The sequence below is a fragment of the Macaca thibetana genome, chromosome 1 (genome assembly GCF_024542745.1).
Source record: "Macaca thibetana thibetana isolate TM-01 chromosome 1, ASM2454274v1, whole genome shotgun sequence".
Classification (NCBI taxonomy): Eukaryota; Metazoa; Chordata; class Mammalia; order Primates; family Cercopithecidae; genus Macaca; species Macaca thibetana.
Genome location: NC_065578.1, coordinates 139062147 through 139081349, shown reverse-complemented (window position 1 = coordinate 139081349; position 19203 = coordinate 139062147). Strand labels below are relative to the sequence as shown.

The 19203-nt window shown below is 40.6% G+C and overlaps 3 protein-coding genes across 3 annotated transcripts in view; all 3 read left to right on the top strand.

Moving 5' to 3' along the window:
• FBXO28 (F-box protein 28) overlaps positions 1-19012 on the top strand; it is a 43568-nt gene extending 24556 nt beyond the window's left edge. Inside the window, exons 4-5 of the mRNA XM_050760757.1 lie at positions 10281-10476; positions 14328-19012. Coding sequence (XP_050616714.1) covers positions 10281-10476; positions 14328-14722 — 591 coding nt within the window. The 3' untranslated portion in view covers positions 14723-19012. The remainder of the gene's footprint in view (positions 1-10280; positions 10477-14327) is intronic.
• CNIH4 (cornichon family AMPA receptor auxiliary protein 4) overlaps positions 1-19203 on the top strand; it is a 728363-nt gene that overhangs the window by 488584 nt on the left and 220576 nt on the right. The gene's annotated exons all lie outside the window — the stretch shown is intronic.
• Positions 1-19203, top strand: part of DEGS1 (delta 4-desaturase, sphingolipid 1) — a 347277-nt gene that overhangs the window by 301784 nt on the left and 26290 nt on the right. The window lies entirely within an intron of this gene.

Here is a 19203-nt window from a genome sequence, read left to right as displayed (position 1 = left end):
CAAGGCAGGTGGATTGCCTGTGCTGAAGAGTTGGAATCAGCCTGGGCAACATGGTGAAACCCTGTCTCTACTAGAAATACAAAAAGTAGCCGGGCATGGTGGTGCGCGCTCATAATCCCAGCCACTCGGGAGGCTGAGGCACGAGAATTGCTTCAACCTAGGAGGTGGAGGTTGCAGTGAGCCAAGATTGTGCCACTGAATTCCAGCCTGGGGGACAGAAAGAGACTCTATCATAAATAAATAATTGTGCCACTGAATTCCAGCCTGGGGGACAGAGACTCTGAAATAAATAAATAAGTAAATAACAGAATGAGACTCTGTCTTAAATAAATAAGCAACCAAGCAAGTGTGCAGTGGTGCAGGCCTATAGTCCCAGCTAAAAAATACATATATTAACCGGGTGCAGTCGTGCGGAACCCGGGAGACGGAGGTTGCAATGAGCCAACATCGCGCCACTGCACTCCAGCCTGGGCAACAGAGACTCTGTCTCAAAAAAAAAAGAAAAAGAAAAAAAAATCAGTTCCTGGCCAGGGCCACTGTCTGTTGAATTTGTACATTCTCCATATATCTGCATGAGTTTTCTCTGGGCACTCTGATTTCCTCCGACATCTCAAGAGCCGTGCCTGTTAGGTTCATTGGCATGTCTTAGTGGTCCCAGTCTGAGTGTGGGTGTGAGGGCGGTCTGCAGTGAGATGGCATCCTGGCCAGGGTGCATAACCACCTGGTGCCCTGAGCTGCCAGGATGGGCTCCAGCCACCTGCAACCCTGAATTAGAATAAGCAGATTGAAAAATGAATGAATAGCCAGGCGTGGTGGCTCACACTGCACTGTAATCCCAGCATTTCCGGAGGCTGAGGCAGGTGGATCACTTGAGGTAAGGAGTTTGAGACCAGCCTGGCCAGTAGAGACAGTGAAACCCCATCTCTACTAGAAATACAAAATTTAGCCGGGCGTGGTGGCGTACACCTGTAATCCCAGCTACTTGGGAGGTTGACGCACAAGAACCACTTGAACCTGGAAGTGGAGGTTGCAGTGAGCTGAGGTTGTGCTGCTGTACTCCAGCCTGGGGCAATGAAACTATGTCTCAAAAAAAAAAGGAATGAATGAATGAATGGACCAGGTGTGGTGATTCATGCTTGTAATCCCAGCACTTTGGGAGGCCAAGATAGGAGGATCGCTTGAGACCAGGAGTTCAAGACCAGCCTGAGCAACATAGGGAGACCTCGTCTCTACAGAAAAAAAAATTAGCCAGGCATGGTGGCGCACACCTATGGTCCCAGCTACACAGGAGGCTGAGGTGAGAGGATCGTTTGAGTCCAGGAGGTCAGGGCTGCAATGAGCCGTGGTCATGCCACTACACTGCAGCCTGGGCAACAGGGCAAAGACCCTGTCTCAAAAAAACAAAAAAGACTGGGCGCAGCAACTCACACCTGTAATTTCAGCACTTTGGGAGGCCAAGGTGGGCGGATCACAAGGTCAAGAGATCGGGACCATCCTGGCCAACATGGTGAAACCCCATCTCTACTAAAAAATACAAAAATTGGCCTGGGAGTTCACGCCTGTAGTCCCAGCTGCTTGGGAGACTGAGGCAGGAGACTCGCTTGAACCTGGGAGGTAGGGGTTGCAGTGAGCTGAGATCACGCCACTGCACTCCAGCCTGATGACAAAGCAAGATTCCATCTCAAAAAAAAAAAAACAAAAAGCCTTCCATATTTGTTATTGTTTCTGAACTGCATGTTGGTAGGAGGTGCTCCTTAAAATTTTTGCTTTACAAACATGTATTCCCTGATGTAACCCACCACCATATGATTGCCATAGCTCACTGATTGACCAAAAATTGGATGCATTATCTTGTTTTTATTAATCTTTCTTAAATGTATGTATAGTTCACATTTATTTCAGTGTTTGATATTAGAAGTGTTTTAGGGGCCGGGCGTGGTGGCTCACACCTATAATCCCAGCACTTTTGGAGGCTGAGTTGGGTGGATCACTTGAGGTTAGGCATTCAAGACCAGCCTGGCCAATATGGTGAAACCCCATCTCTACTAAAAAAATAAATAAATAAATACTAAAATTAGCCGGGTGTGATGGCGGGCACCTGTAGTCCCAGCTACTGGGAGGCTGGGGCAGGAGAATCTCTTGAACTGGGGAGGCAGAGGTTTCAGTGAGCTGAGATCACGCCACTGCTCTCCAGCCTGGGCAACAGAGCAAGACTACATCTCAAAAATAATTAATTAATTAATTAATCAATTAAATAGAAGTGTTTTCGGTCTTTATTTAGAGGTTTGGTGGTTTTTGTGACCAGAAATGTGCCTTAGGAACTTAACACTTGTTTATATTAATTACCCTATGATACAATTGGTTTCATTACATGTCTAACTTAAAGTCGGAGTTTTCAAGAACCTATCAACATTAAAATGAGGACTTATGTATAATGTAGTAAATACTAGGCAATGGGAATTTTTCAACTCCATTGTAATCTTACAGGATGACCCTCATATATGGTTTGTCATTGACCGTAACTTCATGATGCAGCACATAACCATATTCAAACAAACATGCCATATAAAGAATATTCAGGCCAGGCATGGCGGCTCACTGGGCGTGGGCCGGGTGCAGTGGCTCACACCTGTAATCCCAGCACTTTGGGAGGCCAAGGCAGGTGGATCACCTGAGGTCGGGAGTTTGAGACCAGCCTGACCAACATGGAGAAACCCCATCTCTACTAAAAATACAAAATTGGCCAGGTATGGTGGTGCAAGCCTGTAATCCCAGCTACTCAGGAGGCTGAGGCAGGAGAATTGCTTGTACCCAGGAGGCGGAGGTTGCGGTGAGCTGAGATCGTGCCATTGCACTCCAGCTTGGGCAACAATAGCGAATCTCCGTCTCAAAAAAAAAAAAAACAATTATCCAGGCGTGGCAGCACATGCCTGTAGTCCCAGCTACTCAGGAGGCTGAGGCAGGAGGATCACTTGAACCTGGGAAGTGGAGGTTGCAGTGAGCCGAGATTAGGCCATCACACTCCAGCCTGGGCAATAGAGTGAGACTATCACCAAAAAAGAAAATTAAAAAGAATATTCAGAAAATTTTAGATTTACTGAAGATTTTAAAATATGGAGGAAATTTTTTAAAAAAATAAAAGGGGTAGAAGGGAAAATTAAGGAAATCTCGAGTACAACAAAAAGACAAAAATTGAAAATTGGAAGAAAATGAGAATTTATGAGGTTCAGTATTTTAGCAGGAGCTTTGTTTGCTAAACAGTAGATTAGAAAAGATTACTTCTCACCCACATTAGTCTAAAGGCCTAAATGATATTCATAGTATATAACTTGTTATTGTACCACTTTAGACATAAGCATGGTACTTCTACTGTGTGTTAGAAATGTGATGGTGTACTTTTTAATTTTTGTAGAGACTGTTTCTAGCTATGTTGCTCTTGAACTCCTGCCTCCCTTGGCCTCTCAAAGTGCTGAGATTACAGGCATGAACCACCAGCCACAGCCTGTACTGTACTTTTATAAAACTAAAAAAAAATTTTTTTTTTTTTTTTTGGAAACTGAGTCTTGCTATGTCGCCTAGGCTGAAGTGCAGTGGCATGATCTGGGCTCACTGCAACCTCTGCCTCCTGGGTTCAGGCCCTTCTTCTGCCTCAGCCTCCCGAGTAGCTGGAACTACAGGCACATGCCACCATGCACAGCTAATTTTTGTATTTTTAGTAGAGACGGTTTCACCACATTGGCCAGGCTGGTCTCGAACTCATGACCTCATGATCCACCCTTCTCGGCCTCCCAAAGTGCTGGGATTACAGGCATGAGCCACCGTGCCTGGCCAAAAATATTTTTTACAACTTTCAGTCAAGCTGTGTATTCGTGGGTTCCACATTCATGGATTCAACCAACCATGGATAGAAAATAATTAGTAAGACTCCATCTCAAAGAAGAGAAAATATTTAGAGAAGAAAAACAATTGCCAGGCGCAGTGGCTCACGCATGTAATCCCAGCACTTTGGGAGGCTGAGACAGGCGGATCACGGGGTCAAGAGTTCAAGACCAGCCTGACCAATATGGTGAAATCCCGTCTCTACTAAAATTACAAAAATTACCTGGGCATGGTGGCGAGCATCTGTAGTCCCAGCCTACTCAGGAGACTGAGGCAGAAGAATTGCCTGAACCCAGGAGGCAGAAGTTGCAGTGAGCCGAGATCACGCCACTACACTCCAGCCTGGGTGACAGCGAGACTCTGTCTCAAAAAAAAAAAAAAAAAGAAAAACAATTTTTAAAACCACAGCTATTTTTAAAATATGAATTTTAAAATAATACAATGTAACAACTATTTACAAAGCTTTGACATGGTATTAGGTAGTGTAGGTAATCTAGAAGTGATCTAGGTTATATGCATATACTATGCCATTTTATATAATGGACTTGAGCACACACACATTTTGGCAATATGGGTCCTGGACGCAAACGCCCGAGGATGTGGAGGGACTGACTATTTTATTTCCTACAGCCTGGGTAAGGTTCAACATGTAGTATATCATTTGAAAGGTATAGAAACAACCATTAAGAGTTTTAAGTGACCTTCCTAAGGCCTGTGGTCTTTCCACTAGACCTCAAGACTCATACCATTACATTCTTGTTAATGTAATTTGCAAAAAAAAAAAAAGATTAAATCTACTCAGAAAATGAACTGTTTTGAAAATTTGTTAAATACCATGCTTTCTTAATATATAGCTCTAAAGCCATGGCAGCCACTTAAAACTCTGAATGGTAGAAGCAGTATGGTCCTCACACATGCCTTCCTTCCCTTATTTTTTTCCTTCACCTTATCCTCTGCTTAAAGCTTTTGGATAAAGAAACTATTTTAAATTTTATTGAAAACACAGATTATCCCATTTCACTAAAATAATCTCTATACAGTAAGATTGTTAAATGTTCTTTTTTAATGGAAGACTGGGGCAAATGGAAAGAGTTAACTTGCTTTTATACTATATTTAGAAGACTACAGTAAAGATAATATTTCACAAATTATAGACATATTTTCACATTACTTTTAATGGCAAAACCACAGTTACTTTGGAACCAACCTAATAATTTACTATCAGCAATCCCTGAAGGATATTTTGATATGAAAGTTATTCTGAAGAATAAGGATCATGGAAAAGGACTAATTGTATAATATATGTTTTTAAGAAACATCTTAGAATAAGTGCTTGGTACACGATAGTACTGCATGACCACTGTATAAGTGTTGAATTACTTACTGCTGGGTGCAGTGGCTCACACCTGTAATCCCAGCACTTTGGGAGGCCAAGGCTGGCAGATCACGAGGTCAGGAGATCCAGACTATCCTGGCTAACACGGTGAAACCCCGTCTCTATTAAAAAAAAATACAAAAAATTAGCTGGGCATGGTGGTGGGCGCCTGTAGTCCCAGCTACTCAGGAGGCTGAAGCAGGAGAGTGGCATGAACCTGGGAGGCAGAGCTTGCAGTGAGCCAAGATCACGCCATTGCACTCCAGCCTGGGTGACAGAGCGAGTCAAAAAAAAAAAAATTGTTGAATTGCTATCCTATCACCTAGCCATCCACATCATCCCTATGCTCCACTCCACGCTTTGTTTAGCCAGGTGTACCTTCCTCCTGCTCTGACTTCCTTTACCTGTTGAAATTTTACTTATTCCTCATTACCATGTCCTTCATTAGACCTACCCAGTTCTCTCAAGCAGATCTTAATCTCTACTCTGTTTTCACACAGCACTTTGCTTATACATTGAACTTACTACAGTCTGAGTTTTGCTTTGCTGTTTATGGGTCTTTCATAGAGTCATCTTTCACTGGATAGGATCTGTGTCTTATTCATGCCTATACCATTACAACAGTCCTATTCTGGCTCAAGTACACTATATTCTTTTGTCTACCAGTATTTATATACGTAAAATATCTAGAGGTGTATTAATAAGGCCGTGCGTATTTTATTAAACATATAAGTACCATTTTAAGTATTATGTATTTTTACAAGTCCCTCTCAATAGAAATCTTGTTTACTATGACCTTTGTGTTCAAAACATAATCATCTGACTTCTGAAAAACCATGTAATTTTTTTTTTTTTTTTTGAGATAGTCTAGCCCCATCACCTGGGGTAATCACAGCTCATGGGACTATAGGCATGTGCCACTGTGCACACCTAATTTTTTAATTTTTTGTAGAGACAACTCGCAGTGTTGCCCAGGCTGGTCTCAAACTCCTGTCCCCGGTCAGTCTTCCCACCTCGGCCTCCCAAAGTGCTGGCTCCGTAGGTATGAGCCACCATGCCTGGCCAAAAAACAAATTCTTGTGTTGAATTTAATCCTGTCATTTGCCCTTAAACAGTTTCGTTTAGTTGTATCAATTAATATTAAACAATTAATATGCTTAACTACCTTTATCCCTTGTTTATTGAGTATCTGCCATGTGCTAGACACTGCTAGGCTCTGGGGATCTGACAGTGAAACATGGTATGATCGCTTCTGTCGTAGAGTTACTACATTTTAGGGAAAACAAATTAACAAAAAGATGTACTTACAAATTGTAATGTGTATTCTGAAGGGGAATAAAGGGTTGAATGAAGATGTTAACATGATTGAAACTGGAGGAGGGTTCAGAAAAGACTTCTGAGAAAGTACAGTGTTACTGTGACCTCGTGTATAACTGAGGAATTTGAAGTGAGGGAGATACACAGGGACAGCTTTCCAGGAACGGGATCTGAATGGACAAAAGCCCTGGGGCAAAACGGTGGGGGACTTGATTTAGTTCAAAGGGCTGATGTCCAGTTTGTATCTATAGATGCAACATATTAGCCTTTGGGGACATTTAAAAATTATGGAAGGCCAGGCGCAGTGGCTTACGCCTGTAATCCCAGCCCTTTGGGAGGCCAAAGCAGGCAGATCACCTGAGGTCAGGAGTTTGAGACCAGCCTAGCCAACATGGTGAAACCCCGTCTCTACTAAAAATACAAAAATTAGCTGGGTGCAGTAGCGGGCACCTGTAATCCCAGCTACTTGGGAGGCTGAGGCAGGAGAATCACTTGAACCCAGGAGGCGGAGGTTACAGTGAGCCAATAACGGGTCATTTCCAGCCTGGGCAACAAGAGCGAAACTCTGTCTCAAAAAATTATGGAGTGCTGTGCTGCTTTTCCTATATATAACCCATATGTAAAACTTTGGTAAACACAAAACTACTATGGGTCAGTTAATATCCTAGCACTGTATATAAATATCGGTCAGTATGAAGGACCCTTTAAATGCTGGTTTTCTGCTTTGGCTTGTATTTTTAATTTTATTAACTCTCTCTTAATTATGTATATATTACATAACTTTTAAAGCTTGATCAGCTAGGTTCCACAAATATTTACTCTTTGGATATATACATGTATGTATAAAATTTGTCTATTTCTAGTCCTTGAACTCCTTGAACAAGCCAAGCTGACACTGACCTTGGGGCCACTGCCATTACTATTTCTACCTGAATCACTTTTCTCCCCATATCTTCAATCGATCAGTTCTTCCTCATCATTCAGTCTTACCTTACAAATGGCAAAGAATCCTTTCCCAACCACCTGTCTAATGTTATTCCTGCCTTTCCTGGTAGAAACTATCACATTACCCTCTTTTTTCCATGTGGCACTCCTTTAAATTATTTTCTTGTGTACTTTAGCTTAATGAAATGATAATCTTGTCATCTTTATTTACTGTTTTTTACTCCAGTACTTTGAAAAGTGACAAGTACGTAGTAAGAACTCAATTAATACTTGAATAATGTTTATCTTACAAGTTATGATAGGCTTACGTAATTAAATTGTAAGTCCAAGGGAAAGTACTCTGTTTTTCATTTCTTTTTTTATATATATATGTATGTGATATTTTTTTTTTCTTTTTTTTTTGAGACGGAGTCTTGCTCTGTCACCCGGGCTGGAGTGCAGTGGCCGGATCTCAGCTCACTGCAAGCTCCGCCTCCCGGGTTTATGCCATTCTCCTGCCTCGGCCTCCGGAGTAGCTGGGACTACAGGCGCCCGCCACCTCGCCCGGCTAGTTTCTTGTATTTTTTTTTTTTTTAGTAGAGACGGGGTTTCACCGTGTTAGCCGGGATGGTCTCTATCTCCTGACCTCGTGATCCGCCCGTCTCGGCCTCCCAAAGTGCTGGGATTACAGGCTTGAGCCACCGCGCCCGGCCTGTAATAGTTCTTAACATAGTAGTTCAGTAAGTTTTTATTGGGGAAAAGTGTTATCTTCTAAAGTGAGTTCATAATATAATATTGCCAGAAATAAATGTATTTTCTCCCTTGGCAATCAGCCATCATCCAAAATTCTGAACTCCCAACCTGTATCTCAAGCCACCTGCTAGCAAATATCACCTACATGTCCCATGTAATTCAAAATCAGCACATCTCACCTCCCATTGCATCTGCCTATGGACACCACCTCAGCCCAAGCCATTTCCTGTTCAGTTCTCCAGACCCACAAACCTGACCTCTTCTGTGATGTCTTCTCAGGCTTATGATAAGGACACATCCTAAGGTTAGATTTTGCTGACATTTATTAAGCAAACATCATGCTCCACTAACAACGATCATCATATTATGCTGAGAGTCTAGAAAATGTGAAGGGCTATGAATTTGTCCTGATACTATTCTGCAAGATTGTTTCTCTGGCTGTGCTCAGCAGCCTAAATAAAGGAGAAGGGAAGGTGGATTATAAGATTGATCTGAGTTGGGAACAAGCCAGATAAATGCAGTGGGAGGAATATGTGGGATGCCAGGTTGTTTGAGATTTTGGTGACAGAATGGTTTGGTTGATTAACCCTCAGTTCTTGTGAGGTAAGGGCCCATAGATGTCATCCAGATTGGGGTCTTTAGAAATAGGAATTTTAGGTCGGGCATGGTGGCTCACACCTGTAATCCCAGCACTTTGGGAGGCCGAGGAGGGTGGATCACCTGAAGTCAGGAGTTTGAGACCAGACTGGCCAACATGGTGAAACCCCATCTCTACTAAAAATATAAAATTAGCCAGGTGTGGTGGCGCATGCCTGTAATCCTAGCTACTTGGAAGGCTGAGACAGGAAAATCACTTGAACCCTGTAATTGGAGGTGACAGTGAGCCAGGATCGTGCCATTGCACTCTAGCCTGGACAACACAGTGAGACTTCATCTTAAAAAAAAAAAGAAAAAAAGGAATTTTATCTTTAGGTCTATACTGAAGCCACGGGAAGAATTAAGGATAACCTATAAATTCACGGGGATGAAAGCTACACGCATAAATGCCTGAGGAAGGTTCACTTAACCATTTCAGCAAGAGAGTTAGGTATTCTCTCCATTACAATTATCATTAAAACAAAAAAGGATCTTCTGCTACCTTTTGGTGATGACAGAAGTGACAAGACTGCATTCCAATCCATAACAAGCCTCAGAGAAACAAAACTTAAAGGGATAGAGCACATGGGGGCAGTATTAAAAAGAGCGGAGAAATCACACTGAGTCCCTGCAGCTTAGGGGAACAGATTCAAGTTTGGAGGATTAATAAAATAGAGGTTTGGGCAATCTCCAACCCTACCCTAGCTCCCATACAGGATTTAATTTCTTAGTTTAGTCCTCTAGTGTCTATAGAAATTTGTATATCTGTTTGTATCACTTATGTACACACATATCTCCCCAATTACACTGTGATTTCCTTCAGGGTTAGGAGCTTTATTTGATGCATCCTGATTCCTCAGCCCCAACACAGTACCTGATACATAAACGGTGTTTAATAAAAGCAAGTATAAAGTATTGTAACAGGCCGGGTGCAGTGGGTCACGCCTCTAATCCCTGCACTTTGGGAGGCCAAGGCGGGTGGATTCTGAGGTCAGGAGTTTGAGACCAACCTGGACAACATGAAACCCATCTCTACTAAAAATACAAAAAATTAGCCACACGTGATGGCAGGCACCTGTTATTCCAGCTACTCAGGAGACTGAGGCAGAGAATTGCTTGAACCCCAGAGGCAGAGGTTGCAATGAGCTGAGATTGCACCACTGCACTCCAGCTTGGGCAACGAGCGAAACTCCATCTAAAAAAAAATGTACTGTAACAAGCCCAAAAGCCATGTGTTGTAAATAGCAATATTCTTCAGTGGCCAGTACATCACTTAAATCACCCTACAGGTCTTTACTGGAATTGCAGAACAAGCAGTTACTTCTCTGCCTGTTTAGCTGTTTTCTTTATTAAAAAAGAAAAATCTAAAATGCTAATGAGAATTCATTATTTTAAGGTGATTGATGAGATTTATCGCGTGTTGAGATACGTCAATTCTACCAGAGCCCCTCAGCGAGCTCATGAAGTACTTCAAGAATTAAGGGATATATCCTCTATGGCAATGGAGTACTTTGATGAAAAGATTGTTCCAATTTTAAAGAGGAAATTACCAGGATCAGATGTTTCTGGAAGACTCATGGGCTCTCCTCCAGGTACCTCTACTTTATAATCATGTTTGTACATAATTTTGTAACTTATTTCTGGTTTTTTTCCACTTAATCAAGTGTCTTGAACTTCTCTGTGTTAGTCGTTGTTTATTGGCAGCATCATTTTTAATGAGATTGGATTATCAACCATAACTTATACAACTGATCCACTAGTTAGGCACATTTCTTGTTTCTAGCTTTTCAGTGCTTACTCAAGAACAATCTGAGCAGTCTTGTGACTAAATCTTTGCACATATCCATATTGACTTACAATAAACATATTAGAAATAGAATAGCTGGGCCCGGCCAGGCACGGTGAGACACACTTGTAATCCCAGCACTTTGAGAGGCCAAGGTGGGTGGATCACCTGACTGAGGTCAGTAGTTCGAGACCACCCTGTATCTACTAAAAATACAAAAATTTGCTGGGCATGGAGGCGCACACCTGTAATCCCAGCTACTCTGGAAGCTGAGGCAGAAGAATCACTTGAACCGGGGAGGCAGAGGTTGTAGTGAGCCAGATTCACGCCATTGCACTCCAGCCTGGGCAACAATAGCAGAACTCTTATCTCAAAAAAAAAAAAAGAAACAGGATTGCTGGACCAGGCGCAGTGGCCCACGCCTGTGGTCCCAGCACTTTGGGAGACTGAGGCGGAAAGATTGCTTCAGCCCAGGAGTTCAAGACCAGCCCGGGAAACATAGGGAAACCCCCATCTCTACAAATAATTTTAAAAATAGCCCGGTGTTAGTGGCGCATGCCTGTGGCCCCAGCTACTCAGGAAGCTGAGGTGTGAGACCCTGTCTCAAAAAAAAAAAAAAAAAAAAGTAATAGAATTACAAGTGAAAAGTTACGTACAGATACTCCTTAATTTACAATGGGATTACATCCTGATAAACCCGTCATAAGTAGAAAATATTGTAAGTCAAAAAATGCACTTAATACACGAGCCTACCAAACATCATAACTTAGCCTAACCTACCTTAAACATGCTCAGAACACTTACATTAGCTTACAGTTGGGCAAAATTATCTAGCAAAGCATATTTTATGATAAAGCATCCTTGTGTAATTTACTGAATTCATTTTCTATTATACTGAAAGTGAAAAGCAGAATGGTTCTGTGGATACCTGAGGTACAGTTTCTACTGAATGTCTATCACTTCCATACCATCGTAAAGTCAAAAAATCATTAGGTTGGCTGGGCATGGTGGCTCACACCTGTAATCCCAGCACTTTGGGAGGCCAAGGCAGGCAGATCACCTGAGGTCAGGAGTTCGAGACCAACCTGGCCAACATGGTAAAACCCTGTCTCTACTAAAAAAATACCAAAAAATTAGCCAGGTGTGGTGGCGCACGCCTGTAGTCCCAGCTACTAGGGAGGCTGAGGCATGCGAATCGCTTGAACCCAAGAGGTGGAGGTTGTAGTGAGCCAAGATCATGGCATTGCACTCCAGCCTGGGCAACAGAGTGAGACTCTGTCTCAAAAAAAAAAAAATCATTAACTTGAACCATTGTAATTTGAGGACTTTTTTTTATGTTGCTGATGAATTAATATTCATTTTTTTAAAAAACAAATATACCAGATAAAATGCCAAAAACTCTTCAGGGAAATATTTGGTGAATTATTTCAGCCCCCAAAGTGTCTGGCTGCTACTTTATTTTTTTTTATTCATTTATTTATTTATTTATTTATTTATTTTGAGATGGAGTCTCACTCTGTCACCCAGGCTGGAGTGCAATGGCGTGATCTCTGCTCACTGCAACCTCCACCTCCCAGGTTCAAGCAATTCTCCTGCCTCAGCCTCCTGAGTAGCTGGGATTACAGGTGCACACCACCACGCCCGGCTAATTTTTGTATTTTTTAGTAGAAACGGGGTTTCACCATGTTGTTTAGGTTGTTGGTCTGGAACTCCTGACCTCGTGATCCGCCCGCCTTGGCCTCCTAAAGTGCTGGGATTACAGGCATGAGCCACCACGCCCGGCTGCTACTTTGAAGGACAGGGTTCATAAGGCTATTTTGAACAGTATCACTTCATCTGTGCTAAATAACTGTTTTTGCAAAAGTATATTGGCTCCTAGAGATTTGTGCCTTTATCTACTGAAAGACTTAATTATTTAATATCCCCAACTCTGGCAAGTACTTTAATTAGGAAAGAATTTAGTAGAACTTTTTATTTTGTTCAGATTAGTTAGCTCCCTGTAGTATTCAGTGAGGCAACCAAGTGGCTCTCTGTAATTGAGTAATAAAGCCTACACATCTCAGCATTAATATATCTGTTATTTATTGAGTACCTATTATGCGCACAGCACTGTACTGTGTCCTGTGGAGACTAAAAGGAAGTGTAATACGTGGTGTCTGCTCTCAAGGATCTTACTATTTCAAAAGGTAAGATATACTCAGACTTGAAGTTAAATTATCATAGGCAAAACAAGTAATGCAATGTCCAATTAAATGTCAAATGAGAGCAGAGAAACAATTTTAAGGTAGATCAGTGCTGGCTGGTCTGATGGAAACATCACAGGAGGTAAGGATTGATTTAAGCCTTGGTGAATAAGTAGAAGTTGGATATGGATAAGCAGAGAGGGAAAGAAGAATGCATCCATAAAGGAAATACAGTTATTTAAATGCGCAAGGAGAAGATTAACATGATGTGTTTAGGGTATGAATGGACCCATCTGGTCCTTTTAGAAAACCTTCAGTAGATAAGGTTAAAAGAAAGTAGGTTCTTTGTTTAAAATAGTTATTTTTATGCTTGTGTTACATTCTAATTATTCCTGAAAGAGTAGGTCCAAGGCCCTCCTACACCATGCCAGGAATTCTTTGTGATCATAATGTATGATGTAACCCACTCTTTAATGGAGTCCTATCATTTGGCTAAAGTTGAAGCCTTTGCAAATAACTTAAGTTCAGAGTGAACTTAAGAACACGATACAGGTTGAGTATCCCTTATCCAAATTTCTTAGGACCAGAAGTGTTTCAGATTTCAGCTTTTTTTCAGAGTTTGGAATATTTGCATTACATGTACTGGCTGCACAGTCTCTTATCCACATACCCACAATCCAAAATGCTCCAATGAGCCATTTCCTTGAGCATCATGTTGGTGCTCAAGAAGTTTCAGATTTTGGATTTCAGATTTCTGGATTAGAAACGTGCAACCTGTAGGTCTGTACTTCTAACTTGAAAGTGTGTTTGTTATGTGAATTAGATAGAAAATAATTATTTTCTGGCCGGGCACAGTGCTTCAATGCATCTGTAATCCCAGCACTTTGGGAGGCTGAGGCGAGTGGATCACGAGGTCAGGAGATCCAAACCATCCTGGCTAACACGGTGAAACCCCATCTCTACAAAAAATACAAAAAGAAATTAGCCGGGTGTGGTGGCGGGCGCCTGTAGTCCCAGCTACTCGGGAGACTGAGGCAGGAGAAGGGCGTGTACCTGGGAGGAGGAGCTTGCAGTGAGCCGAGATCGTGCCACTGCACTCCAGCCTGGGCGACAGAGCGAGACTCCATCTCAAAAAAAAAAAAATTATTATTTTCTAATTTTACTGCTTGTATTTTGTCACTAGGTTCTGAAAATATTTTACAATATTTTAAACTCAAGTTTATGCCATTAAATGCCTTTCTTCATTTCCTGGCAGTCTATATACTGCCACGTGAGCAGGAGAATCAGAATTTAAACTCATTTATAGTTAAAATAATATGTTAAATTATGATGATTAACCCAATTGACCAACTGGATTGCAAAGAAGAAGAAATTCTCAGAAGTGACATAATAAGGGTATTCCATTTTTAAATAAGTGTAAGACTGGTAGAGAAACATTTTAAGTGACTGACCCTTTTAAATTATTCCTCCACAGTTCCAGGACCATCTGCAGCCCTAACAACAATGCAGCTCTTCTCCAAGCAAAACCCTTCAAGACAAGAGGTTACCAAACTCCAGCAGCAGGTTAAAACAAATGGTGCTGGCGTGACTGTTCTCAGGCGTGAAATTTCTGAGCTTCGCACCAAAGTGCAAGAACAGCAAAAACAGCTTCAAGACCAGGACCAGAAACTGCTAGAGCAGACCCAGATCATAGGTGAACAAAATGCACGGTTGGCAGAGCTAGAACGCAAACTACGAGAAGTAATGGAAAGTGCTGTAGGAAATTCCTCAGGGTCTGGGCAGAATGAGGAGTCTCCTCGGAAACGAAAAAAGGCCACAGAAGCCATAGACTCTCTTAGGAAATCTAAACGTCTTCGGAATAGAAAGTAAATTGGAATGTGGTTCTAGTTCCAGAGGAAGACGCAGCTTAGTAGCTTAAGCAGTTACGCATATCAGGATACTGTGAGCAACACGGTGTCCCTTAAGCTTCTAGGCTTTCAGAACACAACTTAAACTTGAACTCTTATGGTTGGGACATTCTTTTCCCGCTTCTCCTGATTGAACTGATGCACAGAATCTTTTTACTTTGCAATAGATTTGTACTAACCAGACCTGTTCTATCATGTTTTGAGGAGTTAACTTTTTTCTGTGCAGATAATGTTGAAAGTAAGTTAATTTGTTTTCTGCATATATGCACATACATAAGGATCTTAAACCCAGTCTTGACAGACTAAACAGAAGTTAAGTTTAATACAGAAAATGTCCTGTTCACTTGAAAGAAAAGACCTACTTTTTAAATGGACACTATCTTGGTTCTTTTTTTTTTTTTTTTTTTTAAGTCATCTTTTTGTTATAAGTGACCTTTGTCTGGAATGTCTGAAAAGTAGTTAATGCTTTTTGGTATTGAAGTAATGGGTAACTAAAATGGACTTCCATAGTATTGACTGTAGAAGGAGGCTCTACAGTATTGACTATATATTTTTATAAACTACTGGCAAGAAACTTACCCAGCTGTTATACATGTTTTCAATTCTCTTTGGGGGCCATGTCCTACATTTGCATGGATGGATGCATGCATTGCCTAATCAACTCACTTAAAAAGCTCTTGCACTGGTATTGATCTTGAACCTCTATACTTCTCCACTTTTTAGAGCGGCGTCTTAGTTTAAGCGCTTAACATCTTCCACCGCAACAGCTTGCCTCTAGAGGGGGAGTTTTTCATCCATTTGTCCTCCAGTTTTATAGAAACAAGAGACTATTAAAGCCTATTGCTTTATCTGTTCTCTGTAGGGTTCAGGTACACTGGCTAAGGCAGAACCCCAAATTCCAAGGCCCTTTCTATCAATATTGGACCTCTGGGAGTTAGTACTCCTCTTTGCTCACCACCATGTGCTCAGTTGATCAGATGTGGTGAGTGAGTAGGGGACTCGACTTGCGGGATGCAGTTTTGCCATTGCAGCAAAGTTCATTGAGGAAAATTGTACCATGAAAAAGCGTTTTGATTATTTCATTTCTGGGGGATGACCTTGAGGGAAGCTTTTTAATATTAGTTTCAAGCTTTCCTTATCCTACAACTTTAAACAAAAGCTTTAATTTTGTTTGCACTCCTGTTTTGAGCTTGTAACTGGAAAAGCATGTCTTGCACTGTTCAACCTCCTAAGTGGTCACTTTAACAACCTCCAAATTGTGCACAGTGGTTATTTTCCCCAGTTGTATATTTTTGAGACATTCAATTATCACTGTCTTAGTTGTATTTTAATTTACTAAATTATGTAGCTGTTTGACTGTTAAGTTCTTTTAAACAGCTGTTGCCTTGGGCTTCAGTTATTTAAAGTAAATTTGGGTGTAATATAGAAAACTGTCCCTTTCCAGGCGGGGGTTGGCGCCTGTGTAACCCTAAGGTTTGGTAGACGCCTTAGTCGAATAAGAGCACAAGGCTATCGCCTTTTATCCGTCCACCGTGACATGGCTGTGCGTCCTTTAAATTAACCTCACCAGACGAAGCTTTTTCTATCCATTTTTAATATTGTCCTTACATAATATTGTCCTTAGATCTTCATCAATTCTATGTCTGACTTTGAAATTCCATTTACAATGTAGTATGTTTTCAATGAAAAACCATAAAGTAACATCCAAGTGTTTCATGGTTTGTTGGGAAGGTAATTTTAAAATAAAACAATTTCCAAAAAACATTTGTCAGCCAAGATCATCCATAAAAGTCCCCGTCTGGAACTTATTTTCTCAGCACTTCTCATTTTTATAATCAGAGTATTTAGCCATATTATCGTATCTTTAGAGGAGGCCTGGTGGAATACCCAGGGCCTCTACTAGTCTGCTTTTCTGGTCACAGGAAGACCTTTTTTTTACGTATCAGAGTATGTGTTTACAGATTTACAGAGTGTGATCCGTATGCATCAAAGGGATACAGCCCCAGACTATTTCTTTAATGTTCGTTCATGAACTATTAAGTTTCCTGAATTTCTTTTTAAACTACATCTAGATAGCCTAAACATCTGTGTAGTCTTCCATTAGTTAACATGTGTATATGGCTTTCATAATAAGTAGTCACACTGTTAGAAGGTAAATTTTCTATTACAAAATCCAAATTTCTATTGCATACACTTACCTATTCATAAAGCTAATTCATTGTACTTGTTAATGCATGAATGTTCCATGCAGTAGGAGAATAAAGCACTACAGTTCGTTCAGTTGTTCAAATCTTAAATCTTAGGCTATTTAGCTAAAACATGTTAGGATGTTGCCTTTACCAGTTATTGGGACAGTTATTAGCCGTTATGCTTACTTATGGATAGCATAATGGTATTTAAGGTTCAACAAACTGCAGATTATTTTGATCAGGTGAAACTGACATATGTTACAGAAAAACTGTAAATTAACCTCCTGAGAGAACCATTCTGCCCTGCATTTTAAGTCAGGTATTTAAATGCTGTGTGTTGTTAATATTGCGTTGTCTTAGTGCAACATTTCTTGAAGTATTCCCATCATCTTCCTTGGCTGTTTTTCAGAGGAGACATCTCCATGTTAAGGGGTCATTTCCACATAGGGATGTATTATGGTACAGCGCTACACACATGGATAACAATGTGAAAAGGCGTGCCTAAGAAATGAAAAGGGCTGGCCTTATCCCCACCCCAGCTGGATCCTCTGCTTATCTCCCACATGCACTTGGCTTACCTGGTTTTCACAGATTCTGAGGTTATAGAACCTGTTGTTTTTCAAACTCCTGTACAGAGCCTGAAAATAATGGAGCAAATGCAAATGTATTGAGAGTCATTATACTTAGTTTTAAAGACTATTGGGGTATCATCCAGTCAAAGCCACTGATTTGGGAAGCAATTTTTTTGTAAAACACGTTTTTTGGAGTACTGAACTTTACAGGGGCTTGCCTTAATCTCTATTTAGTAGTTTCAAGATGTATGCGCAATTATTCTACGTGTTAAAAATGTTAAAATATTCTATGTAGCCCCAAAGGTGGGTAAAACAGTGTAAGTAATGCCTAAATTAGTAAGCTAAAAGGTGTCACTACAGCTGGATTTTTTGAGAGAAAATGGACATAAAACTAGGCTATGTGTAATAAAAATAATGGCACCTTAAGATTGCACTATTTTATGCATTATTTTATATGCCATTTCATAGCCTGCACTTTAATCTCCAAAGAAACGATGTATGATGTCCCAGTTGTTCCTTATTCTTAATAAATTTTTCCTAAGACAGGGCACTTAATTCTATTTTATTATACTGAATTAGTTTCTTGGAGGTAGATTCCTTTCTTGAGTTCTCTGTTTCCTTAGCCATAATAATTTCTAGGATCTGGGAACTCCCTATATTGTCTATTTCCAACATTATATAATTTTAATTTAATGTAATGTAAATCTCATACTTGGTGATCAGCACATTCTTATATCCTGCTCTACCAATGAGTACCCATTTGTTACACTTACCAAACTCTCTAAAAACATATACTGTGAGTAAGATTTGAAGCCAGGAATAAAAGGCAGTCTGAAAGAAAACGTCCTATATGATGCAGTTGTTTGGAAATGGCTGATTTCTGATATGAAACCCAATTTGATAACACCATTCAGTTCTTTGACTTGGGATCTATCTGAATTGCTTTAACTAGTACACAAAAGGTTAAGTTACGACTACTTTAAATTTGTATAGCCTGCCATCTGAGGTGAATTATTTTCAAAAAATACTAAATCTATGAACTGAGACTAGCAATTAGTTGGCTGCTCCCTACCATGATTTTACTTTTAATAGCAATACAGTTATATTGGTGATAAATATGACAGGCTTAAGTACTGCCGGCCTTTCGCATCTTCCTAATCATCTTGGTTAAATTTCTGAGGTTTAAAAATTAGATCCAGATTTCTTCTGTTGTGTCTGAAGAGAACTATGACATTTTAGAAATACATTGGCAATCTGTTAGGTCCATTGGCAAAGTATATTGGTCCATATTCAAACCTATTCCAAAAGGTTAGAAGTGTTTAAGATTCCTTTATTGTGGTACCATGTCTGTTTACCTATGCTTATGAGCAACAATAAATTACTAGTTTACCTTCTGGAATTTTAATTGTTATAACTGAATCAATTATTGGAAAGTGAAAAACACCTCCCGGTCACACAACAGGGTACGTAAATAAATGTGTTGTTACCAGTGCTACTTGTTTTCTTTGTATTTCATCCACAAAAGAATATGGAGCTCTATTGCTAACATACCATATTAATAGCTACTGTCTTTTGGAGCACTGTACTGTGTGTTTTACAGATGTTACAGTGGTCCTCACAGCTACCTTATAAAGTAGGTCTTACTCTACATGGGGAAGTTGAACTCGTGCTAAGCAATGTGT